Below are 26,979 nucleotides of genomic sequence, written 5' to 3' on the forward strand. Positions count from 1 at the left end.
ATGGCCCCAGTTGTCCACAGCGCACGTGCCAATACTCTGAAGACACCTCAGGAAGGTCGTCTCAAAGACCACACAAACACAGACAAGGCGGAGGGATCCCTGAAGGGCCTCAGTTTCCCCGTTTCTTGGCGGCCTCGGGAGGATGGTAATGGATTGTGACGTAAGGAAACAATAAGAGTGGGGATTAGCCTCAGACTAGGAATCCGAACCAGGCTGTGTAGGGCATGCGCACACATCTCCCCGGCTTCAAAACTACATTTCCCAGCAGCCCTTGCTGCCCAGGACGGAGGAAGAAACCCAGCCCCGTGACTTCTGTTGTGGGTTGCTTTGAGACACGGGAAGTGAGCACCTTGAACATCCGGTTCACCTGCCCTGGGTGGCTCCATAGTCTCCCTGGGCTCTACCTGGCGCATGGGCGAAAGTGGAGACAGAATTCGAAACTGGCTTCCCAACGCGAAGCTGCCTCCCATGGTGGAGTGGAAGCCCCCTGAGGGCAGAAATTGCTTCAACTCTGACCCTGTAATGAAAATAAATCATCACCATGATGGCACTCGTAAAACTTTTTTTCAAATATTCTCTCTCGGTTTTCACAACGATCCCGGAAGACAAGGAATGTTGTTATCTCCATTTTAGAGATGAGGAAACTGAGGCAGGCAGAGGTTGAGTGACTTGCCCAGGGTCACACAGCTCAGTGGGATTGGAACTCGGATCTTTGGGTACTGCGCCAGGGGCACAGCATCTTGTGGTCTCTACCTGCCCCCTCCCATCTCTCTACAGTGGATTTTGAGGCCTGGTCTCCCCTTTTAGACCTCGCCCTACCGGCAGGAGCTGTGAGGAAGAAAAAATGGCCTCGGGATGCTTGGCAGCCAGTGGGCCACCTCTGGAAAAGTCACATCAGACTAGTCTTCTGAGTGTGGGGGCATTGACTGCAAACACCGCCCCCCCCCCACCAGAGACAGGGGCCATTGTGGAAACACAGGGAGGCCTGTCCCCAGCCCAGGCCTACTGCCCTTATGGGGAAGCCACTCCTGTGAATGAGGGAACAGCCACCGGCCCCCAGCTGCCACTCCTGGGCTGGCAAGCCAGCCTGCTTAAAGCAACGGTTTTGTGATGGAGAAATGAGGTGGCCTCTGCCACGAGGTAAACCACTGCCACCTCCTCCCTTCAGACCCCAATGGAGGAAGCCCAGGACCCTGAAATCAGAGGTCTGGTCAGCCATACCCCCTTTTCTCTACTCCACTAGCCCTGCTTCTAACCCAGGCCTGGCAGCTTTCATTGAGGGGAACAATCCCTGGGGAGAGGGGAGTCGCTGTCTGTACCACTACAAGCACAGGCGGGGAAGCCCAAGACCACTGACACTGGCAGCACCTGCCTTTCAGCCCCACCCCCACACCCCACAGCCATTATCCTAGGAAGCGACCCTCATGGAGATTCAGCCTGACCACTGCTTTTGTGGGTGTTGCAGCCTTGGCTCTTGAAGACCCAGAAATGGTTCAACATCAGAAACTGGGTCATGATTTTATCGGTAGAAATGACATTAAAGAAAAGGCATTACTATCTTTTTCAGCCACACCCTAAGGACCATGGAGAATTTCCATCCCACAGAGGCTAAAAACCTCTATGTTGTCACCCCAAGCCCCATTAGAATGTGGAGCTCCCTGACAGCAGACTGTCCTGTTTTTCTTTTTGTATAAACAGTGCTTTGCACTTAGTTATTAAGTGCTTACTAGGTGCCAGGCACTGTGCAAAGTGCAGAGGAGACAAAAAAAGACAAAAAGCAGCCCCTGCCCTCAGGTAGCTTAAAGTCTAATAGGGGAGAAAACATGCCAACAAATACATACCAAGCAAGCTATATACAGGATGAATAGAAAATAATTAACAGAGGGAAGGCACTGGAATTAGGAGAGGTTGGGGAAGGCTCTCTGTAGAAAGTGGGATTTTAGTTGTGAGTTAAAGGAAGCAAGAGAGCAAGGGAGATCAGGGTTCAGAGACGAGGAGAGAAGGCATTCCAGGAATGGGGGATGGCCAGAGAAAATTCCCAGAGCTAAGAGATGGAAGGTCGTGTTCATGAATAGCCGGGAGGCTGGTGTCAATGGATTGAGGAGTATGTGTTGGGGCGTAAGGTGTAAGAAGCCTGCAAAGGCAGGAGAGATCCAGGTTATGAAGGACTTTGAATGCCAAGCAGAGCATTTTGTATGTGATGCTGGAGGCAGGGGGTGATGTGGTCAGACCTGAACTTTAGGAAAATCACTGTAGTGGCTGAACAGAGGGGGCATTGGAGTGGGGAGAGACTTGAGGCAGACAGACACCCCCCCCCCCATCCCAGCAGCTATTGCCAGAGTCCAGACTGCACCAGGGTGGGGACAGTGTCAGAAGAGAGAATGGCACATATTCAAGAGATGTTGGGAAGGTAAAACTGATAAGCCTTGGTAATAGATTGGATGGGGTGGGGGTGAGAGATAGTGAGGACTCCAGGATGACTCCTAGGTTGTGAGCCTGAAGGACTGGGAGGAGAGTGTTGTTCTTGACCGTAAGAAAGGTAAGCATTAGGGAGGGATGGGTTGAGGCAAAGATAATGATATCAGTTTTGGACATATAGTTTAAGATGTCTACTGGACATTCAGTTTGAGACCTCTGAAAGGCTGTTAGAGACACAAGATTGGAGATCAGCAGAGATGTGAGGACAGGATAGGTAGATTTGAGAATCATCAGCATAGAAACAGTAATTACATCCATGGGAGTTGGATTATGAGATCACCAATGAAGTAGTATAGTGGGAGCAGAGAAGAGGGCCCAGGACAGAGCCCAGAGGGACACCTAAGGGAAGAGGATGTTATTGGGAGAAGGAGCCAGCGAAGGAGACCGAGAAGAAAAAAAAATTAGAGAAACACCTTATGGATAATAAATGTGGGAAATTTTTCTGCCTAAGCATAGACATTACTCAACATCAAAGATTCTTACTGGAGACAAATTTTATGAATGTAATAAATGTATGAAGTCCTTCTGCTAGAGTGCAGATTAGATTCAGAGAGTTCATGCTAGAGAGAAACCTTACCAACATAAAGAATGTGGCAAGGTGTTCTCCCAGAGCATAGGCCTTCCTAAACATCAGAAAATTCATACTGGAGACAGATATTATGGATGTATTGAATATGGGAAAGAAGTTATTCTAAATCAGAGGATTCATACTGGAGGAAAAAGCCATCATTAATGAGTGGTAGAAGTCCTTCAGCCATAGGACATTCTTACTCAACATCAAAGAGTTCTATCTGATGGATTTGGGGAGAACTGAAAGAGGATACGACTTATTCAACATCAGAGTTCATACTAGAGAAAAATCTTATTAATTAAATGAACATATAGGAAAATGTTCAACTCCATATATCAAACAGCAGAAAATTCATATTGGAGAAAAACCTTATGAATGTACTAGAAGTGAGGAGTCCAACTGTATCTCATAATTTACATCCCATTATAGTATGCCCAGGTAAGCGAACTTATCTACAGCATTCAAAACTTCTCCATTGGCTGTAACTGATGGTTCCATGTATGGATGATGTAGTGCTGGTTGATGTGCTTTTCTTGGTGTTCATTGTTAGGCCAAAATTAGCACAAGCAGCAGAGAATTGGTCCATACTTTGTTCCATATCAGCTTCAGGGGCTGCACTGAGTGCACAATCATCTGCAAATAGAAAATCATGCACCAACATTCCCTTTACTTTGGTCTTGGCTTGTAGCCTTTTCAAGTTGAGGAATTTACCATCAGTGCAGTAGCTGGCCTTGATGCCATGTTCATCCTCATTGAAAGCATTTGACAACATGGCCGAAAACATCTTAATAAAAAGCGTGGGAGTGAGCACACAGCCTTGTTTCACTCTATTGGTGACTGTGAAAGCACAAGAGTATCATCCATTATCTAGAACCCAGGCAAGCATGTGGTCATGAAGTTGAAGTACAATGCTGATGAACTTCTCCAGGCAACCAAATTCTGGCATAATTTTCCATAAGTCCTCGTGACTGACAGTATCAAAGGCCTTGGTCAGATCTACAAATGTTACGTACAGACCTCTGTTCTGCTCCTGGCATTTCTCCTGGAGTTGTCAGGCAGCAAACACCATATCTACTGTTCCTCAGCCCTTTCTGAAGCCACGCCGGCTCTCAGGTAGATGTGTTAAACCTGGACAGCCTACCAGCGCCACGCCAGGAAACTGAATCACTTCCATTCGAATTGTCTTAGGAAGATTCTGAAGATCACCTGGTGGGACAAGATACCAGACACTGAGGTCCTTTCTCAAACTAAACTGCAAGCAAGCATTCAGACTCTACTGCAGAGAGTGCAACTACAATGGGTTAGCCATATTGTTCAAATGCCAAAGATACACTTGACAAAAAGAGGCTGGTGACCTTGCAGAGCCCTCTCACAAATCAAAGTCAACTGCAAGTCATGTCATCATCTCCCAGATGTCATGGTCCTCTTCGAGAATGAAGGACAAACACAACAACAACAACAAATGGAGAACTCACACAGGGCAAGTGCTCACATGGTGGTCAGAAGAAGCCATACAAGGACACTCTGAAGGTCTCTCTTAAGAACTTTGGAATTGATTACGTGACATGGGAGACACTGGCACAGGACTGCCCAGTATGGTGTGCCCACATCAGAGAAGGTGCTGTGATACATGAGCAAAGCAGCATTACAGTAGCTCAAAAGAAACATGAGATACACAAATTTAGCAATATCTCCACTCCAAATGTTCATGTGGACTATTTGTGCCTGGTCTGTGGTAGAGCCTTCCAGGCTCATATTAGTCTGATCAGCCCCAATCACTATGCCTTGATTCAAACATAGGGGTGCTGCGGAGTGCTCTATCTCCAGCACCCGCACTACTGTCCCCCCACTGCTAGCCCGTCCTCTCACTCACCAAGTCGCAGCATGATGAGTCTTCGGGGCGCCACCGGCCTCCGTCGGGGAGGATGAACCAGACAGAACACCTGAGGTAATCAGGGAGCTCTTTATTCCGTCACGACTACATCCCGGACCGCCGCACTTCCCCGAGGCGAGTGCTCTTATATCCTTACCCCTCCCTATGCGAGCTCTATCGTCCAATCACAGGCTGAGTCCTACTTTATCTCCTAATATGGCAGCAAGCTAGCTCTAAGTGTTCCCGCCCCCAACATCTCCCGTTCCCGCCCCCAACATCTCCCGTTCCCGCCCCCAACAGGGTGCCATTTTGATACTCTTTGAGAATAAAGAAAGCACCACCACCACCACCACATCATTCATATATAGATCATTCTGTGCTGCTCTGTATTTGTCACTTTGCTAAGGCTAAATTCTCTGCCTACGCCGTTGATCACTTCCCCTCTCTGCAATGATGGCCTCTTTTATGCATCTTCATTCTTTCCCCATTGGCTTCTTCCTAACTGCTTACAGATATGTTCCAGGCTCCTGTTACTGAATGTCCCCAGCTCTTTGCTGGGTAATTTCATAGTTAACATTTGATAAATTCTAGCTGTTTGACCACCCCTGCCCAGCTTCTGCCAATACAAACGTATTTCCTCTACCTTTATTTTTCCCCTTACATAAAGGAGGGGCTTCAGCTTTGTTTCTACCTTCCCTTTCTCCTATTCTTAATGTTAAATCATGGCTCCAAGGCTTGTTTTTTTTGGATGTTGGAAGCTGATATCTCTAAGCATACAAGTAAGCTACACTAGGCCTAGGACATGTATCAGTTGTGATCTATTGAATTCCTCATGTACTTGTGGGTTTGGTATCATTGCTAAAGATTCTATTTTCATAATATTCAGAGTCATTTTGGATAATTTGTTTGTTCGTTATCAAGCTAAGAACTCTTACGTAGTTTGTAAAAACATTGATGGAAACTATTAAATATCCTCTTTCTAGAGCAAAACTACTTTGTGAGGTTCAGTTTTGCTGGGGCTTAACAATCCCAAGAGTCTTGGTACCCAAGCCAAGCAGACTCAACAGGTTGTGGAAACTGGACTGTTTCACTTTTTCAACCTCACTTCTTAATACCTTCCCCTATTTAGAAAAATACCCATAACCCCATTTCTAGCTATGATCCCATCTCTTTTCTGCCTTTCACTTTCGAATGTCTTTTTAAAAGAACCCTCTGTATCCAATGTCTCAAATGCTTTACCTTAAGTCATTTCCTCTTTGCCTTGTAATGTTTTCTATTCGAACCACTCTACTGAAACTGCTTCCTGAAAAATCACCAGTGACCTCATTGCCAAATATAATAGCATACTTGTTCTTATCCACTTTTAGCTTCCTGAAGTATTTGTCGCTGTTGTCTAATGCCCTTGACTCTAATGATGCCACAAATACTTGGTTCTTCTCCACTTTAAACTGCTCTTCTGTTTCCTTGTACTGTTCTCAATACTTCAAGCTAGATGTTTCCCAAGGTTTCTCATTTGGCCTTCTTCCATTCTACACTTTACCTGTCGAGAATCTCCTCCAGGAATGCCAACTAAATCATTTAAGAATAACTTGGAAAAATAGTAACAGAAATCAGGACCTGGCAAAAAGTGAGGAAGGACTGTTTGGGCAGCAGTTAGACGTCTTCATCTATAGTTTTTTGTTTGTTTTTAAAATTATTTCAATTTTATCTTTAAAATGCTTTTGTTGACATCTTTTATATTTTTACATCACCATAATTTTCCCCAGTATCCCTCCCCCTCCCAGAAAACCATCCCACACAAGAAATAGTACTTTTAAAGACAAAAACAAACAAAAAGGGAGAGAAAAAAATCAGCATAATCAACACATCAAAAAATCTGAAAATATGTACAATGTGCAACACTTGTGGACCTTGGCACTCTGTATTCTCTTATGTCCCTATGAGGCAGCCTTGTTCCTTAGAATTTTTCAACATCCTTTTTTTAACATTGTTGTACTTCTTGTGTCTGTTATTTGCTTGGCTCTGCTTTCCTGCATCAAATTGTACAGATTTCTCTGTTTTTCAATATTCTTTACTAAATATGAAGTCCTGTATTTCTTGAAGGGAAATTTTGTATATGTTTTGTGTTGCATGCTCATTCCCCAGAGCTGCTAGCTGGAGCTAAGTGGACTGGGGAAATGCTTAGATAGGTCAAGGTCTCCGCATTGCTCCCTAAGCCCAGAACCCATGGTTGAGGAAAAACAAATCCCAAGTCTTCATCGGTCACTTTTGCATAGATAAAATTTTGTTACCCCTACACTTTGGTGTTCTAGGTCAGCATTAACAGTTGCTGAGAAGACACTCAATTTCATCATTTCTACCCATGGCCCCATCATTCACAGTCTCCCATACTCAAAACCTTACCTTTATTTTTGCCATTTGTTATCTCTCACATATCTCTTCTAAAGAGTAGTGCTATCTCATTTTTATAATCTCTATTATCACATTCTTCCCTAGGTACTCTGTCAGTAACCTCATTGTTGGTACTGTATTAGGGAATACCTAAAATGCCAGTCATAGGAATTGGAAAATTCCTCTATCTGATAGAGAACTAGATTCTGGAGATTTAAAAAAACAAAGTTATGGTTTGATCAGTGCATCTGACCCTCATAATTGTAATTCCATGGAACATCATAACCACCACTTCTGTCTCATGGGCTCCCTGAGACCCTCATTACTGGAAAACTGGTTGTTTACAACAATCATCACTTTACAATTCTTCCCTCCTCAGCTCTCACCTCCAATCCATCATCCATGTCACTGTTAGTCTAATCTTCAACCCCGTTCAACAAAAATATATTAACCACCGATTCTATGCCAAGTATTCATGTCCTGAAGGGGACAACGATGAAAAATAAGGCAGGGGGAGAGGAGGAATATGTATCTTTGTGAATTAACTCAGATCATCTGAAAAGGAAGATAAGACTGAAATACAACTGTTTAGTAACTTTAGGGGCATAGTTCCTAATTTCCAGAATTGCTGGACAAAATTACCCAGCTCCACCATTTTGTATCTTTGACCAAGTCTCTTCCAACTACAATTCTACTGATTCATTTTATTTCCAGGGGAACACAGGATGGCCCTTTTTCATTTAATATTTTCCCTGCTTTGGAATGTCAAATAAAACCTTTTTTTTTCATCTCAGGCCCCCAAGCTGGTAATCTCGGCAATTTCAAAAGAATATGTCTCTGGCTATATGTGTGTCCTGGAGTAATTGTTTAACCTCACTCAGCTATTTTTAAGCCCCCAAGGACACACAGGCACACAATAAATAACTAGTTTCATTTGGGAACTCAGGGCCAATACAGAAATAGAAAAGAAGAAATGAGGAATGGGAGATAGGTTCAGCAGGAAAACCAGAGCAAAGTAAAAGACTGAGGGACAGGAATTTGACCATTGTTCTCAGCAAACAGAGTCAGCTATAGTTTCTTCCCATTGCCTGCCTTCCAGTTAGGGTAGCAGGAGCAGGAGCCACAGGCCCAGTAGTGTTGCTGAGCCTTGCCCATCATGGCAGCTCTCCTGTTCTTTTAATGGTTACTATCCCATTCCCATGTCCTTCATATCTCTTGCCATGGAGGAGCTGACTACCACCCTTCCATGTACTTGTACACCTCACTTCTCATGAGATTTTAGTTTTCCCTTACCTCACAGGGCCAGATGGAGTCATCTCAGGCACTCAGAGATCCTCCATGCTCAAACAGGGGGGATGGGTATTGGATACTGTGAGCCCCCCAAAATCCATTGTGCAACAAAATGCAAGGGAGGCAGATCTCTGAGCATGTATCAATTTATTAGGGAGACTAGGGGCCCCTAATCAATTGTTTGAGACCTTTTGTCAAAGACCCCAATCTAAGGGACTGAGGGATTTTATAGACCTTGGGGAGTCTTTTGAGAATTTCCCAAGTCCTTTGGAAGTCTATTTAGAAGCAAAGAAATTTATGATCGGCTAATGCTTCTGTGACTGGTTAAGAGCAATGTCCATATGTCCCAACCAAATGGTCAGTGGGTCTTTCACAGGTCGTCAGTTACAGGCCATCCATTGCAGGTCAACTGCAGGCCATCTCAACAGGGGCATTCCATAGGCCATCAAATACTATTGTTTGGCCAGCAGTATCCTAGGGGACCAAGGAAGTTGTGGTTTTGAACCAAACTCTCTTAGGAGTGGTGCTGATGATTCACAGGGGTAAGGGGGTATTGCTGAGGTTTATGGACCTTATTTCAAATAGAGTACACTTAGGAGTGGGTTAATAAATCCTTATAACAGGCTTAACTAATACAGTATGAATCTAACAAATCTGATACAATTAATATAATCATCAATACGCAGTGGCTTAATCAATCATAACTCTTATCCTAACAGCATTAACTAACATAACTAACTCAAATTTAATTCTATTCTGCTTAATCCACTAACACAATCACTGATACCCATTAAATCACAATGAACTGAGTAAATATTGAGTAAACTGAGTAGGAGTATCACAATTATCGTCACAATTCTCCCCTTCCATCTAAAAAAATCTAGGGGATTTTATGGATTGCCAAGGCCTAAGGATGCATAGAAGGTGGTCCTCTATGGACCAAAATGCCAGAGAGGGTCATCCCCTACTGAGGCACAAGGGTGACAGAAATCTTTTGGGGGCAGCCCCCTCCTGAGAGTCTTCCAAGTAATACAATGATCAAGTGACTTTGTATCCTAGTAAACCACTCCTTGTGTTCATTTAATATTTGGTTGAGCTTTAGATAGCAGATGTCTCAGGTATTCATGTGGTCACTAGAAATAACTTCCTGTGGAGTGGCTTTCGGTTAATGGTAGCTCTGAAGGTGGGTCTTCATAGAAGGTTTGGCTATCTGCAGAGTTTCTTCCACGTATTTCCCCTATGACCCTTTTACAAAACAGATCTTAAAGCAAATGTTCACCTGGCCTTGTTTTCTCAACAAATCTTCACACCAGCTATTTACTCCAATCTAGTTATTCACTGTAGCTGTCCATACTTCTAGGCCACTAATCCTACACATGAGCACGTGGGCAGCAACCCAATTTGTAAGTAGGTGACTTCTTTGCCTAAGCATAACGGCCCCACCACTGAATTTACCTTAGAGATGCTTATCTTCCCCCAATTGCAACAAAAGTATAATAAATCTAAGTAACATTGGATTGTTACAAGGTAGATCATAAATTACCCTCCCATAATATAACTAATTGTACTGAAATTCTTTTAACAAAAAATATTTCTGATTTATTCTCACTAAATAATAGATTCATACCTTGGTCCCATAAACTGCCGAAACATCGTCTAATTGTTCCCATGACACTCTGAGCCATTTCAAGGACCTTATTGTAGACATGACAGGCAGAAAACAAGCCTATGTACTTCTTTGTTTGGTAGTTTAGGATGTGGAAATGACTATAATTTCAGGCTGAATAGTTTCGATGTTATATAAGTTATTAGAGTAGCTTAGATGTATTCTAGCATTAGCCTATAAGATAAAAATTAAATAAAGATTTAATTTGCTGACCACCTGCCATGAATATAGAAATTTGCCATAAAGAGAAAAGGAGCAACGTAACAATAGTAAGGGAAAAATGCTTCCCCAACTCAATTCCAGGTAAGGGTCATGTAGGCAGTGAATTGTATTGATAGAATGGCACAGCAAGGCTTAGAATATTAGCCAGGTGGGAAAATTTCTTGTATGGGAGACTGAGTCAAGAGAAGAGGGTGACCACAAAGAATTCCATAATGAAGACTTTCATAAGGGGAAATTTCATAATAAGGAGAAATATGTAATTCCCCCCTTGTCTGCTATAGAGGTAGAAGAAAGCTGAAGGGAGAACTTTAGGCCATTTCAAATATGTTTCAAAGCATAACTTACCAACCTTAGTCTTAAGTTCCTTTTTCATATGTTCACCTTGGCCAGAACTTTGAGGATGGTGTGGAGTGTGGAAGGTGGGAGTGAGACCAAGTTAGAATATACTTGAGAGAGAACAGAATCAGTGAAATGAGACAGTCTCTCAGAGTCTGTGTGGGCAGGTGAGCCATACCTGGGCACAATTTCCTCAGTGAGAACATTGACAACAAAGGCAGCTGTGGCTTCAGAACTAGGGAGTGCTTCAGCCTTGCTCAATGATGACAAGACAATGCTTATAATGACTTGCCTTGGCATATTAGTAAAATCTATCTGTAAGTGCTCGAAAGTGGTGTGAGCTAAAGGATGGCTCCCAAAGTCCATAGCCTGAAATGCATACTGATTAAAACTCTGGCAAGTCAGACAAATGGCTGTTACGTGAGCTGCTACTGGGGTCGTTCCTGAAGCAATTCATCCTTGCATAATGGGATCTATCATCCCTTGTGTGCTACAATGGCCACAAAAAAGCTGCCCGTACAAAGATGGTCCTAGATACGTTATTTGTAATGTGCCAGTCCATGGGAGTGGAGAGCAATTCAACACCAGTAGAGAAATTACAATTTATTTGTAATTGCAAAAACCGTGGGGAATGGAGAAATAAACTCCCCCAAATTAATGTCATGGATGCTAGCATACTATTATGTATATATGTGTATATATGTATGTATATGTGTGTATATGTATACTATATATGCATGTATGTATATTTGTATATATGTATTTCATTAAATATTTCCCAATTACATGTAAAAAAAATTAATATTCATTTAAAAAAAACATTAGTTCCAAATTCTTTCTCCCTCCCACCCCTTGAAAAGGCAAACAATATAATATCAATTTTATATATATACATATACATACATATATATGAGTGTTGGGTTCAGAAGGCCAGCTCCAAATTCAATGCTAGCCCCTTCTCTCTTTGGGAAGAAGCGTATATACTGGGAAGATCTTGAGAGTGGGACAAAGGATTGCCAAGAAATGCTTCCTTTGGAAGTATGAAGGAATGAATCTCAGTCCAGACTTGGGAGTCAAATAGAAAATTAGTTCGACTCAGATCTTGCTAACAGGTAGGAACCTTTCATGTCTTAAGAGATCTATACTGGGGCTTTAGGGGAGAATCTTTGACCTGAGGGAACAGAGAGGAGGGTACAGTCTCACAGGCTACTTTACAGATGTACAAACCAAAGGCCTTTTACTTGGGAACAGAGAAAAAAAATACGAGTCACCGTACGTACGTAATACGATTAACAATTGATCTCTGCAGGCCAAATAACTGACAAATACTTGGAGATGCCCTCTAGGATGTACTGAGGAAGGAAGCATAGATCCTGCAGTGGGCAGATCCTGAGACCCAGGGAGAAGTTGTCTTTACCCAGGCAAAGTGGTAGTTCTCCAGCATAATGTTCCAGTACAGCCCCTGAAAACATGCAGGGGCCCCAATTCCTCCAGGATAAAGTCCACAGCCACATCCTTGAATGTCACCACTTCCTGAAACAGCAAATTTGTTTGTGGGCACCCAAGGAGCATCGCTCATATTAGCATGAAAGAGGAGGTGGGGTTGCCAGAAATTGCAACACAGCATTCAAACTTCAGTGTGTTCTAGTCAAAAATGTATTGGGCCAAATACAGTGTGCATGCCAAAGTTGGAACCAGGTGAAGAAATTCATGAATTAATAAATGAATAAAGTGTTTATTGAGCATTTGCTATGTGTAAAACACTGTACTAAGTATGAGGGACATGAACAGAAAAGTCAGCCTGCCCCGGTTCTCAATGAAGGAGCTTACATTGTGGGGGGAGGGGAGGAGACAACACATCTGGAAAGTTTTAGCTGCAAGTCAAAGGGAAAATTCCCATGAGTCTTAGGGAGCAACAGCAAAGCAGATGGTCAGGCCTTTTTAAAAACATTATTTCCACTGGTAAAAGTCGTATCAGTTTCTAGCATCGAACCCTTTGACAATCACAAAGATTTTGGTGGCAAAATGTTCTTTTCTGGGTCTTCATTAGCTATGACTGCAGCACCTCCAGGAGAAAGGCCAGGCTTCATCTCCACACGGGGCTGCTTCCCAGAATGATACTGAGCAGACTGGGCTGGAAGCATTGCCATTCCCAAGGCTCTTGGGCTCAGGGTCCTGGGCTGTCCCCATCATGATGTGAGGGATGATGGTGGTCAGGATGATGGAAGTTTGACCTGCCTGGCACCTGCTGCCTCCTGTCTCTCCCTCTTTGATTGTCCTTCATGCATCATTCATTCACTGATCAAACATTTATTAAGTCTGCACTCAGGACTACTGAGCGCCAGGTACCGAGCTTGACACTAGGGATGTCAAGGGAAAAATGAGCCAGTAACTGACTGAAAGGGGCTTTTATTCCACTGGGGAAAACCATACGGACACAGGTGAGAAAGACAAATTATGTACAAAATAAACACGGTCACCTGGCGAGGTAGAGCGATGGGGAAATCAAGAGAGGGGTGTGTGGGTACATATGGACAAGAGATGGAGGTGAGAAGGGAAGAGTCCACTGCAGGCAGAGGGAAAGGCCCACATGGAGGATGGGATATCAGTGAGAGCAAAAAGAACATTATTCAGTTTGACTGGAGCATAAAACGTGTGAAGGAAAGGAATGTGTAATAAAATCAACCTACGAATAGAAGCAACTCATAGTGACGTTGTCCTTGGATTACAGTCTTCTCCCTTCTTTTCCTCCCTCCTTCTTTATTTCCTTTCTTCCTTCCCTCCTTCCTTTCTGCTCTCGTGCTTTCCCAGTCACCAGTGGAGTGAAACGAGGCTGTGTGCTTGCTTCCATGCTTTTTAGCATCATGTTTCCAGCCATACTGTCAAACGCTTTCAACGCAGATGAACACGGCATCGAGGGCAGCTACCGCCCTGATGGTAAATTCTACAGCTTGGAAAGGCTACAAGCCAACACCAAAGTGGAGGGAGTGTTGGTGCATGGTTTCCTGTTTGCAGATGATTGTGCACTCAGTAAAGCCCCTGAAGCTGAGCTGCAACAAAGTACCTATCACTTCTCTGCTGCTTGTGCTAATTTTGGCCTAACAATTAACACCAAGAAAACACAGGTGCTCCATCAGCCAGCACCACACCACCCATATGTGGAACATCAATGGAGAAATTTTGATTACTGTAAATAAGTTCACTTACCTTGGTAGTATGCTTTCCAGGGATGTACACATTGATAATGATGCCAGAGCTAGCTCAGGGTTTGGGAGGCTCTGAAAGAAAGTATGGGAGAGATGAAGCATTAGACTGCCTACCAAAATGAAGGTCTACAGAGCCGCTGTGCCAACCTCATTGTTGTATGCCTGTGAAACCTGGACAGTCTACCAGCATCATGCCAGGAAACTGAATCACTTCCATTTGAATTGTCTTAGGAAGATTTTGAAGATCACCGGGCCGGACAAGGTACCAGAAACTAAGGTCCTTTCTGGAACAAAACTGCCAAGCTTTTTAACTCTCCTGCGGAATGCCAAATGTACACTTGCCAAAAAGACTATGTTATGCAGAACTCACAAAGGGCAAGCGTTCACATGGTGGTCAGAAGTGATACAAGGACACTCTCAAGGTCTCTCTTAAGAACTCTGGAATTGTGTGACATGGGAGACACTGGCACAGAACTACTCGGCATGGTATGCCCACATCAGAAAAGTTGCTGTGCTCTATGCACAAAGCAGAATTGAAGTTGCTCAAAAGAAACACAAGATGTGCAAATTTAGAGAATCCACCCCAAATGTTCACACGGACTATTTGTGCCTGACCTGTGGTAGAGCATTCCAAGCTCGTATTGGCCTGATAAGCCACAGTCTGTACCTTGACTCTAGCATGGCGATGTCATTTTGGTCCTCTTCCAGAAGGACAGACTAAAACAAAAGTCTGGACACTTGAGTGGCCGAGCCCACTGCAGCTCAGAGCTGTTAGGCTCAAGTGACCCACCAGCCTCAGCCTTCCCGGTAGCAGAGAGAACAGCTGTGTGCTCCCCCCCCCCCCCCCCCCCCCCGTGTTCTCCTCTGACAACAGCTTGTAATACCTGTAAAGCTGGAGTTCATCATCTTAGCCTGGGGAGAAGAAAGGGTGGAAGAGGACATGAGGGAAGGGGGTGGGAGGGGAGGAGGGAGGATCGACCAACAGCTCAGAGAGTGTCTGACCCAACACAGGACAGGGAGCATATTTCCTTCATGTCTCCCCTTTCCTGTTGAATAGCAGATACTTTTCTCTCTCTAAGCCTATATTCCGTCTGGTTTATGGAACCGTGAAATCCTCATGAGAAAGGTAAGGCGTAATTAGGGTTGTTAGCTTTGCAGCAGGAAGAGCACTGTTTGAGGTTTTTCTCTTTTGTATCCCCGGGCGAGTGCCTGGAACATAGTAGGTGCTTCAATACTTGTAGACAGTATGTGTGCATGACCTATCCCTCAAGGAAGGTACAAGAGCCACAGTTCAGAGGAGTCTCCCTCCTGTGCCGACCTAGCACTTAGCATGCAGGCGCTTAATAAATGCTTCTTGACTCGTGTTCAACACCTTGATTTCTGATTGTACTCCACACTCACACCCCGCGCCCCGCCCCACTGAGCAGGCAGAAGCCCTTTAATTAAAAGGGACCGGCAAAGGCGGGGAAAAGGAAGAGAAAGGTGTTACAATGACGGATGTCAGAGACCCTAGGGAACATTTGGAAACACCAGCGGGAGCACGTGGGCGGTCCCAGAGACATCGCCAGCGTTCCCTGAACGAGACGGATTGACTCGCGGTGATCTCCACCAGTTTGAGACTAGAGGACTGGGAATAGGGCAATCCGGAGCATGCGTAAAACAGTCACTAGCCTCCGAACTACATTTCCCAGCAGCCCTTGCCCAGAGCGGGAGGAAGGTGAGATCTTATGCCTCCGTGACTTCCGGAAGCCAGACGCTTTTGTCCTCCCGCCACTGTGGGCGCCTCGTCCCGCTTAGGCCCCGGCTTGGCTCGGGCCGCTGGGCCTGGCTGGAGAGACTTCAGCCAGAGTACAGGATTCGAGGTAGGACGGGTCGAGCGGCGGGGCTGAGGGGAGGGGGCGGGGCAGTGGGTGTCATGCTACTTATGCCGCTTCCCTCCGCATGCGCCCGGCGGAGGGAGAGCCTAGCAGCCCCACGCATGCGCTACGCACCCCCATAACCACGCCCCCTCGGAGAACTGCGGCGCCATTGGACATTGGATTGGGGCGGGGCTAGAATTATGGGCCAATCAAGCACCGCTGCCTTCCCGCTGCCTTAGCTCCTCTTGTCTCCTAAGCCTGCATCTCCCTTGCCTGGCACCCATCAGGCAACCAGTACGGTATACCAAGCCCCATAGCTGAAAAGACAAAAGTAAAAGGCACCCCCTCCTGGTTTCACAGTGACCATGTGCCAGAAGCGGGGCTGGAATCCAGGTCTTCCTGACTGCAGGCCACCACCTTTATGTTCATTGTCACAAGCACTTATTAAGTGCCTACTGTGTGCAAGGCTCTGGGGACACAGAAACAAAACAGCTTCTGTCCACGAGGTGGGGAGCTTACATTCTCCAATGGTGGAGGACTTGGAGCATCAGGACAGGTGGCCCCTGACCTGTGCCTCACGGTAATGAAGGGATTCCATGCCTAATTCCTTATTCCTGAACTTGACATTTCATCTCCCACCTCCATGCCTTTGCATGCACTTTGCCCCTCTCGGGTGTGCCCCCTTTCTTTGGCTCAGCCCTGAAGATCTGCCGATGGTTGGCCTTCCTGGACCCACTCAGGTAGCCCAGCATTGACTTACCTATGGGTATTCAGTTCCTGCTTGGAGCACCATCTTGGCAGCCCAGGCCCACTGTGGCACCCCACATATGGCAGCAGCTTAGTTTGTGTTGGCTGAGATCAACCTGGGGGCAGTCCAAGATGCCCAGTTGGCCTTCCCTCCAGCGGGCAGATAGAGGGGGATGTCTCGGCCTTGGGTGTGGCAGTGCCAAGGCCCCCCAAGCCAAGTCAGTCCCTCTCCTTGTTCCCTTTTCTTCCTCAGCTTGGCCTTCAAGGACTCTGCTCTTCTCCAAGAGATGGGTGCATCAAGGAGGCGGGAGATGGCCCCTGTACTCTTGACGGCCAGCGCCCCCCGGGTAAGTGGGCATTTCCTCTTCTATGAGATGCTGTTTTGGAAACATCCTCAGAGTGTAGACACGTGTCTCCATCACATTCCACAACCCCCAAACTGGGGCTGTCCTCCTATCAGAAGCACGTCCAGAGACCACTTAGACCAGGCATTCTTCGCCTTTTCCTCATCTCGGACCCTGACGTTCTGGTGAAACCCATAGACCTCAGAATCACGAAGGATCTGTCATGTTGAAACTGCATTTCTTCCTGAAATAGAAAGGAGTCCATCAGAATCCTGTACGTTATGTTGAAATGCAGTTATCAAAATATTTTTAAAAACGAGGTCATGGAACTCAGGTTAAGAGCTCCTGGTTTGGACCCACATTTTGCAGGGGAGAGAAATTAGATGCCTGTTAATTAAGAAATATTCAGAGGGGTGGGTTACGTAGTAGGAGTAATACTGAATTATTAATGGAGAATGATTACTGTGTCCTCTCCGATTAGAAATGAGCATTTGGAGCCTAATTTAGGGCTCTCCTGACTGTTCTCCCTGCCATATTTCTCAGAAATGGGCAGCTGGGTGGCCTGGTGGATAAAGCGCTAGGCTTGGAATAAAGAAGACTCATCTTTGTGAGTTCAAATCCAGCCTCAGACACTTAGTAGCTGTGTGACCCTGGACAGGTCACTTCACCCCGTTTGCCTCAGTTTCCTCATCTGTAAAATGAGCTGGAGAAGGAAATGGCAAACACCCCAGCATCTCTGCCAAGAAAACCCAGATGGGGTCATAGAGTCAGGCATGACCGAAGGGAGGAGCCGGGTGGCGTTTGTGAAATGATGCGTGTGCCTGCTTTCTTTCTGCTCTTTTACCTGGCTCTTACAGTCACCCTAGGATGTATTTACAGCCTGTATTTTACTGGTTTTGCAGGTGAGGAAATGGCCTTGAAGATGCATAGGCTCCATAACTGGGCAAGGGCAGAGGAGGAGGGATGAGAACTTACTCAGGGCCTGCTCAGCACTCTGGGCTCTGTGCTGGGGGCGCGGAGAAAAAAAGGGGAAGGGTCCCTCCCTCGAGGAGCACACACTCCGTTGCGGGGGACAGCACGTATATAAAGCCACCTGTGCAGGATGAGCACAAGGTCCCTTTTGGGAGGACAGCGCTTACATTTCTGGGATCAGAAAGGCTTTATGTGGAAGCATCAAAGTGGCTTGAGAGGTGGTGGTGAAGTGGGACGGCATTCCAGGCAGGGGGTACGGCCAGGGCAAAGGCATGGAGGCCAGCTTGACTGGACATTAGAGGGCAGGAAGGGCAATTATGTGGAACAAGCCTGGAAAGGTAGTTTGGGGCCCAGTCACGATGGGCTTAAAAAGCTGAACAGGAGTTGATGTTTGTTCCTAGAGGCATTAGGAGCCAGTGGAGCCTTTTGAACCTGGCTCCTCCTGCCTCCAAATTCATGCTCTCTCAGGAAGGAACTGGGCTCCCCCACATAGTAGGTCTTACAGTGGAGGCTGGGGGGCCGCTTGGTGGAGAAGAGGCTTTTGGGCAGCTCCCGGTTGGCCTCTAAAACTGCAATGCTCCGTTCTTGCACTGTTGGTCTTACAGGGTTGTTGTGAGGAATGTCGAGTTGAGTCGAGTCAACAAGCATTTATTAAACTCCTACTGTGTTCCAGGCATGGAGATAGAAAGAAAGGCAAAACACAGTCCCTGCCTTTAAGGAGCTCCCAGTCTAATGAAGGAGACAATAAGTAAATAACTAAGTACACACAAGCCATAGGCAGAATGAGCCATAAACCACGCAACGTGGCATACACAGTGAGACACACAGTAGGCCCACACAACGTGGCATACACAGTGAGACACACAGTAGGCCCACACAACGTGACATACACAGTGAGACACACAGTAGGCCCACACAACGTGGCATACACAGTGAGACACACAGTAGGCCCACACAACGTGGCATACACAGTGAGACACACAGTAGGCCCACACAACGTGGCATACACAGTGAGACACACAGTAGGCCCACACAACGTGGCATACACAGTGAGACACACAGTAGGCCCACACAACGTGGCATACACAGTGAGACACACAGTAGGCCCACACAACGTGGCATACACAGTGAGACACACAGTAGGCCCACACAGCGTGGCATACACAGCTGCACAGTAGGCCCACATAGTGTGGCATACACAGTTAGAGGCACAGTAGGCTCTCTGTACATTTTTGACTTGGAGCGCACAGATAGCTGAATGTTATGAGCGGTACTATTCCCTGCACTTCCTGAGTCCGCTCCTCCTCTTCTCCCCTGTCACAGGAGGGGCCTTGGCTACCCTCTGAAATATTTGGTGTTTCAGGAATCCGTGACATTTGGGGATGTGGCCGTGGATTTCACCTGGGAGGAGTGGGGGTGCCTGGGCCCCTCTCAGAAAAAACTGTACCGGGAGGTGATGCTGGAGAACTACAGGAACCTGGTGTGCCTGGGTGAGGACGGCTGCTCCACCTGACCCCTCTCACCTCCTTGAGGGTCTTTGCTTCTATCCTTTGCAATGCTTCTGGGATACCTAGAGTGCTTAGTGGTTGTGGCTTGGCCTGAAGGCAATAGAAATCTCTAATCCCATCATGGCAAAAGGACTGGGCACTTTCCCCTGGTTCCTGGGGTTGTACGTCTCCTCATTCTCTGCCCCCTTGGGCCAAAGATTGTCCCCTAAAGCCCCTCCCTGTGCAGATGTGTGAAGCCTTGCCAGGTCTCCAACCTCTTCACAGGGCCTGGGTCTTGGGAACTCCTTTCTTTTCTGAGTTCAGATTGACCCTGGGTTCCCTTTCTCCAAACCTTCTAGGAAACAGCCTTCAGATGCCCTTCATGTAGGTGTCTGGGCCTTCCTTGTGTGTCTACCTTTCCCTGAGGAAAGGGTCTTAGCATTGAATTCTAATCCTGGTATTTTTCCATTTCCAATGTGCAGGCCTTGCCTTTTCCAAGCCACACCTGATCTCCCAGCTGGAGCAAGGGGAAGCACCCTGGATGCCAGGGGGAGAGAGCCAAAGAGTGGTCTGTGCAGGTGAGCAAGTGGAGGCTGTTAACAGGGTTTTACCAAGCCAGTCTCTGACCTGAGGATGCCACAACAGCAGGCCAGAGACAGTGCCAGCAATCAGGGATCCGTTTAATTAATTAGTTTCATTATGAGGAACAGATTGCAAATTGGGAATTCTCCTGATCAGAATTCCATCCTGCTGAAGTAAAGACACAGATTATATACATAAATCACCAGTGGGAAGGGAGAGGATAGGTGGGTTATAAACAATCATCCCCAGGGACAGAGTGGCTTCCCACAACAAATCCATGGATTGAAGACAATACAACAATTCTGGAGTCCTGTGGGAGCAACGCTGCTCCAGTTCTTGGGGGTTGGAGTGGGCCACAGGGCCAGAGTTCTGTGACAGTGTATTGGGAATCAACATGGGCTCTTGGCACTTATTCAACCAAGTGCCCTTGAAGAGTTTGGCCTCCTTGCCTCAAAGGAAAGCCTAGTTTACATGGGTTTGAGTGACATGTTTGTGACATCAGAGGCTTTTAGACCACATGGGCTTAAGTCGCATTTTTGTGACAATTTTAGGTCACATGGGTGAGTTGCATGTGTGACTCACCTTTGACCCTGAACAAGACATATAAAACCAGAGGTTGGCTTTGTTTTTTCGGAGCTCTGAGTCAAAGCAGGAGAGGTGGGTGACTCTAGGCCAGCCGTTGTTATTAGCGCCCTGGCTTTGATGTTGATGCTTCTCTGGTAACTGAATATTGTGATTTTGTCAGACAGAGATCTGTCTGTTGATTTGTATTTATTTGCTCTGTTTGTATTTGCTGTGAAGTTCAGGGTGCTGGCTTTTTCCCCTGAACCAAGTGATATTTGCATGTTGGATTAAATTGAGGTTGTTAACCCTTTAACGTTGCTTTCCTGAGTAAAGCAGATCAAAAGAACCTGGGCTTGCAGTGTTCTGTGAGCTGATTGTTGTTGGTCTTACACCCCCGCAGCAGCTGCTAGCCGGATTGTTGAAACAGACAGGAACAGGTTCTGCCGTCTTTGATTCCCTTCCCCTCAGGTCTGTAGGCAGAAGGATGGCAGTGATTGTGAGCCTTGTTAAGGTTTGATTGATCAGTTCAGGCTACATTGTGAATCTGACTCCCAAGCTGGGAAAGGCAACTTTGCAAAATCTAATCTATTAGCATATTCGTTATACATATCATATTGATTATTATAAAAATCAGAATTCCCTCCACAAGACCATCCGGAGAAGTCATTACGAGCAACATCGCAGCTGGACTTTGGGGGCTGCCAGCTCCCCCAGACCCCTCCAGGGTCTGTGCAGAAGAGTTCAGGTGGCCATGCGCCTCCTGTGCAAACCACTGTCCTGATTTTTCTCCCTCCCGGGGCTGTCTCTCCAGCCTCAGGAAGATGAGCCCTCCAGGAAGGACTGGTCTCTTTCTAACATCTTCTCCACCCACCACAGTGCTGTGGCGGGCAGTGCTGATATGGAGTCAGGCAGATGACTTGGGTTGGAATCTTGGCTCTGCCACTTAATACCTGCATGACCTTGGGTGAGTCACTTCTCTGGGCCTGTTTCCTCATCTAAAAATAAGAGAGTTGGACTTAGTGGCCTTCGAGGCTCCTTCCACCACCCCGTCTGTGACTCTGGGACACTGTTCTTGCCCATTCTCTTTTTTCGTGATTAATTTTCAACTTAATATCAGAAATGAATACAATTGAGTGAACTTTTCATGCATTTATGTCTAATGCACTAACCTCTCAGTCGTTCTTAATCAGGATTTTTTGAAGTTTCCTGTTGTATGGTCCAATTCAGTGCATGCCCTGCTCTGCTTGGTGTTATTTTGGAAATATCTTTTCATATCTTTTTCTGTTCCTCATGATTAACTATCTCAGTTGCTTTCTGGTATTCACAGTTGATTTGGTCATTCCATAGCTGTACCCTTAGGTTGTTTACAATTTTTAAAAATTAGACATAATCCTGGTCTTCTGAGCATGTAGCAGTCAGTCAACTAACAAGCCTTTTTTAAGTGCCTGTCGTATGTCAGTCACTGTACTAGGCACAAGGGATACAGTGATTCCTGGTAACAGGATAAGGGCAGTGAGGTGGCGCCATAGTGCACAGAGTGCTGGATCTGGAGCCAGGAAGACTCATCTTCCTGGGTTCAAATCTGACCTTAGACACTTATTAGCTGTGTGACCCTGGGCAAGTCATTTAACCTTGTTTGCCTCAGTTTCCTCATCTATAGAACGAGAAGGAAATGGCAAACCACTCTGGTATCTTTGCCAAGAAAACCCCAAATGGGATCACAAAGAGTTGGAGATGTTTGAAAAAAGACTTAACAACAACAGAGTTGTATAGACTAGGTTGTATAGACAGTGTATAGACTAATAGAGGAGATAATGTGCATAAATACGAACATGTACAAAATAATTATCAGTTAACTAGGGATGGAGGAGGCGCTGGCAGCTGAGTGGGATGGGGACCAGGAAAGGCTTCACATAGGCCTTCTGAAGGTATTTGATCAGAGCTTCGAAGGAAAGTAAGGATTCTCATAGGCAGAGGAGAGGTGGGAGACCAACAAAGGCCCTGGAGAGGCAGGAGATCAACTGTTTGTAATGACAGCAAGAAAGCCAGTGTGACTCTTCAGGCCTAACATCAAATGCACCTTCTTGCTGCTATGAAGTGGCAGAGTGGCCCACTCAGTCAGCTGCATGTCCAGCCATAATGCAATCAGTGGATCCTCAGACTGGGGCCAGCATTTTGCCGTTACAAGTACAGCTGCTATGGATTTGTTATATGGAGGAACCTCTTTGTTCTTTGAGCATCCTCTTTAGGATCCAGGCCTAGCATGACAATCCCTGGGCCAAAGGGTATGAAGGTTGTCAGGCCTTGAGACTGGACGGAAAGATGGTGTCCATTCATCAGTTCCCCAGCAGTGCAACAATCTTCCTGTCTCCACAAAGCTCAGCCAGCATGTTGTTTTATCCTTTCTTCTCCATCTTTGCTGGTTTAATGGGCATGAGGAGGTCCCGTTTTCATTGACGTTTCTGATTGCTAGAGCATTGGAACAGTTTTTCAGGTGGTCATTGACAGCTTGTGCTTCTGAGAGATACCTGTACATATTCTTTGATGATTTATCATGTTGTACCTAGAACTTAAGGTTACACCAATTTCTCATAGATTTTTAATGTCTCATTTGTAGCAGCAGTGTTTATGGCAAATGGTATCTTCCCATAAACTTTCTTTCATTCTGGATATGTCGTCCTGTAACAGTTCTTTAATTTTATATAATCAAATGCATTTCTTTTAGTTCTTATGTTTTTAACTTCCCCAGTTTATATGTTTATGCATATGTATGTGTGTGTATATATGCATGTATATATGTTACATTTTTTAATGTTTTTCCCATAGTGTGGGATGCGAGTCCCATTCCATTTATCATCTCACTGCTATCCAATTTTTCTAGCAAATTTTATTTAATAATGTTTACCTTGCCTGGTGTTTTTAATCATTGATTCATCAGTAATTCATCTATTGTATTAATAATATTAATGTATTATATGCTTTTCATTGTCGTCCTGAGATATTGTTGATGTATTTTTCTACCTTTTATCGCGCACCAGATGCTTTTTGATTAAAAACTACTTTGTAAGAAGAATTGCTAGGTTTCAACAACCATATGTAAGGCTGTACCAAATCACTAGTGATAGGAAAAATGCACCGCAAAGCAGCTCTAAGGTTTTACTTCACAATTAGGAAATTAGCAAAATAATGTGACTAGTCAGTGTTGGAGGGGCTTCAGAAAGACAGGCACACTAATTCACCATTGATGGAGGTGTGAATTGGTCTTACCTTTCTGAAAAGCAAGTTGGAATTATGCTAAAAAGTGACTAACGTGTTCATTCTGTTTGACTCAGAGATCTCACTACAGGGCACATCCAAGATCAAAGACAAAGAAAGTTTCCATATACACTAACATACTTAAGCAGCACTTTTTTGTGATAGCAAAGAACTGGAAACAGTCACTTCTTATCCGTCAGTAAAAGGCTACACAAGTTATAGAACATGAAAGTACTAGACTGTTCCTATGCTATAAGACAATGACTGAAGAATTCAGAGAAACTTGGGAAAACATGAACTGATGCAGTGTGAAGGCAGCAGATGCAGGAAAACACTATCGCTCTTATGTTCACGTTGACTACTACTTGAATGTTGTTGACAGTCATCTTTCTAGTTGGTGAAAACAAGACAGGATTAAGTGTGATAAAGGGGGGACCAGAGTGATTTATATTCTTCTTTTTCTCTTCTCAGATTGGAAGAGTAAACCCTCAAACAAGAAGTCAGATCCCAATATAGAAATTTCTGTGGAAGCATCATCCCAGGAAAAATTCAGAAGTAGTGGTACTTGTGTCTTCAAATTGAGAGAAACCTTGGGATGTAGTACCAGATTAGAGAGTGAGCAGAAGAGAAAGAAGAAACCTTATGAACGTGGCAAGACCCTTCGTTGGAGCACACAGTGTATTCATTGTCAGAGAACTCATGTTGAGAAGAAACTTTATGAATGTAATGACTGTGGGAAGACCTTCTGCCAGAACAGTGATTTTATTCGACACCAGAGAATTCATACTGGAGAGAAACCTTATGAATGTAACGAATGTGGGAAGGCCTTCCACAGGAAGACAGGCCTTACTGAACATCAGAAAACTCATACTGGAGAGAAGCCTTATAAATGTGATGAATGTGGGAAAGCCTTCTACAGAAGCACACACCTTACTCGGCATCAGAGAATTCATACTGGATTGAAGCCTTTTGAATGTAATGAATGTGGGAAGACCTTCCATTGGAGGACAGGCCTTAGTGAACATCAGAAAATTCATACTGGAGAGAAACCTTATGAATGTAAGGAATGTGGGAAAGCATTCTTCCAAAGTACACACCTTACTCGACATCAGAGAATTCATACTGGAGAAAAGCCTTATGAATGTAAGGAATGTGGGAAGGCATTCTGCCAGAACACACAACTTACTCAACATCGAAGAATTCATACTGGAGAGAAACCTTATATATGCCATGAATGTGGGAAGGCCTTCCATTGGAACATACAACTTACTCAACATCTGAGAATTCATACTGGAGAAAAACCTTACAAATGTGATGAATGTGGGAAGGCCTTCTGTAAAAACAGAGAATTCATTCGACACCAGAGAATTCACACTGGAGAGAAACCTTTTGAATGTAATGAATGTGGGAAGGCTTTCCGCCAGAACATACATCTAACTAAACATCAGAGAGTTCATAGTGGAGAGAAACCTTATAAATGTAATAAATGTGGGAAGACTTTCCGTTGGAACACACAACTTATTAAACACCAGATAGTTCATATTTGAGAGAATTTTATGGATGTAATTAACGTGGAAAGCTCTTCTGCCAGAGATGTGAGAACATTTATATTAGAGAGAAACAGCTTTTTTAGAATCACAAAAGTTTTGAGTTGGAAGAGACCTTAGTAGCTTTCTAGTCTAATCCACGTGTGAAAAGGGATGAGTTATCCCTGTGTAATATACCCAAAAGCAGTCATCCAGCTTGATTGAAGAATTCTAATGTGAGAGTACCCACAAACTCCCAGATCAGCCCCTTCTCTCTCTGGATAGTTACAATTGTTAGCAAGTTTTCCCTTGATACCCCATCTAAATTTGCCTCCTCCACCAAATTTCAGCAATTTCTCTTCATTTCAGCCCTCCTGGGACCAAGAAAAACAAGGCTAATTTTTGGTCTGTATGTCAGTCCTTCAAGAACTTGAAGATAGCCATCATGTCCTCCCTAGAAGTATTGTCTTCTCTAGGCTAAAAATCTCCAGTCCTTTAAACCACTCATTATGTAGCACTTCACCGTCCTGGTCACCCTCCTCCAAACACTCTAGCTTATCCTTCCTAAACTGCAGTGCTGGCATTGAACACAATTGTCCAAGTGAGTGAGGTTTGGCCATGGAGCAGTTCAGAGGAACTCTTGCCTTCTTATCTTTGAATCGATTCTTGTCTTAATGTAGTCCAAGGTCAGATGAATTTTTAGGTGGTAACACCGAATTGTTGACTTATAGTGAGACCACTGCCCATTAAAACACCCAGATCCTCTTCAGACAAACTTCTATCTCACAGTCTCCCCTCCATATTATACTAAAGAAGCTGACATTTTGAATCAAAGTATAAGACAAAATTTACAACTGAACTTCATTCAGGGAGGTTTGCTATCCTTCCCAACTTTGTATCTACCTATGAGTACGTTTTGTTTCTTCTGATAGAAGAGAAGCTCTTTGAGGGCAGGAATTGTTTTTGTCCTTGTACCTTTAGCACCTAGCATTGTGCTTGGCATGTAGTAGGTGCTTTATAAATGTTTTTGGATTGTGTCATCTATAAATTTGATAAGGATATGATCTATACTTTTATACGAGTCATTGATAAAAAAATACCAAACTGCAAAGGGCCAAGCACCTATTTCTGGGGCATTCCACTGGGGACCTCTTACCACACTGACATTGAGCCATTAATGACTACTCTTTGGGTCTGGCTGTCCAACCAGTTTCAAATACATAATAATTGTACTGTCTTCTAATCCACATATATCTGTCTTTTCCACAAGAAGAGTGTGACATGTCAAATAGTTTGTTAAGATATAGTTAAACAGCAGACATGGGGCACTATGAAGACAGCAAATTTTATCCATCAACAAGTTCTATCAGATTTTTTGTTTTTGCTTAATTGTTTTTCATAAAAGAACATTCATTCTTCATGGGGAGGGTGGGAAATGAATAATGGGAAAACAAAGGGCATCAACTGAACATTCTTAAAAAGTTATTAAAACGTAGGTAAACTGTCCTTACAGCATTACCTTAATGTAGTTTATTAACCCCACCAAATGGGGGAATGAGTTCGATGTAATCAGTTCTTGACGAAGCCATGCTGGCCCTTTATAAATATTC

At 44.8% G+C, this 26,979-nt stretch overlaps 1 protein-coding gene across 1 annotated transcript; it reads left to right on the top strand.

Moving 5' to 3' along the window:
* On the top strand, window positions 1-26,393 carry LOC118848216 (zinc finger protein 79-like). Its single transcript, XM_036757067.1, has 8 exons — window positions 1-145; window positions 389-553; window positions 954-1,102; window positions 4,906-4,997; window positions 13,688-13,764; window positions 15,831-15,895; window positions 16,893-16,986; window positions 24,315-26,393. The coding sequence occupies exons 1-8, from the start codon at window positions 1-3 to the stop codon at window positions 25,388-25,390; spliced, it is 1,863 nt and encodes a 620-aa protein (XP_036612962.1). The 3' UTR covers window positions 25,391-26,393.
* The last annotated feature ends 586 nt before the right edge of the window (window positions 26,394-26,979 follow it).

This window comes from Trichosurus vulpecula, chromosome 1 (assembly GCF_011100635.1).
Source record: "Trichosurus vulpecula isolate mTriVul1 chromosome 1, mTriVul1.pri, whole genome shotgun sequence".
Lineage (NCBI taxonomy): Eukaryota > Metazoa > Chordata > Mammalia > Diprotodontia > Phalangeridae > Trichosurus > Trichosurus vulpecula.

Excerpts from the sequence above, each read along its gene's own strand:
- LOC118848216 (XM_036757067.1), top strand. The coding sequence starts at position 1 with ATGGCCCCAGTTGTCCACAGCGCACGTGCCAATACTCTGAAGACACCT. Across the intron at positions 146-388 it reads TTGGCGGCCTCGGGAGGATG|TCTCCCTGGGCTCTACCTGG; the intron begins GTAATGGATTGT and ends GTGGCTCCATAG. Across the intron at positions 15,896-16,892 it reads GCCAGAGTACAGGATTCGAG|CTTGGCCTTCAAGGACTCTG; the intron begins GTAGGACGGGTC and ends TTTCTTCCTCAG.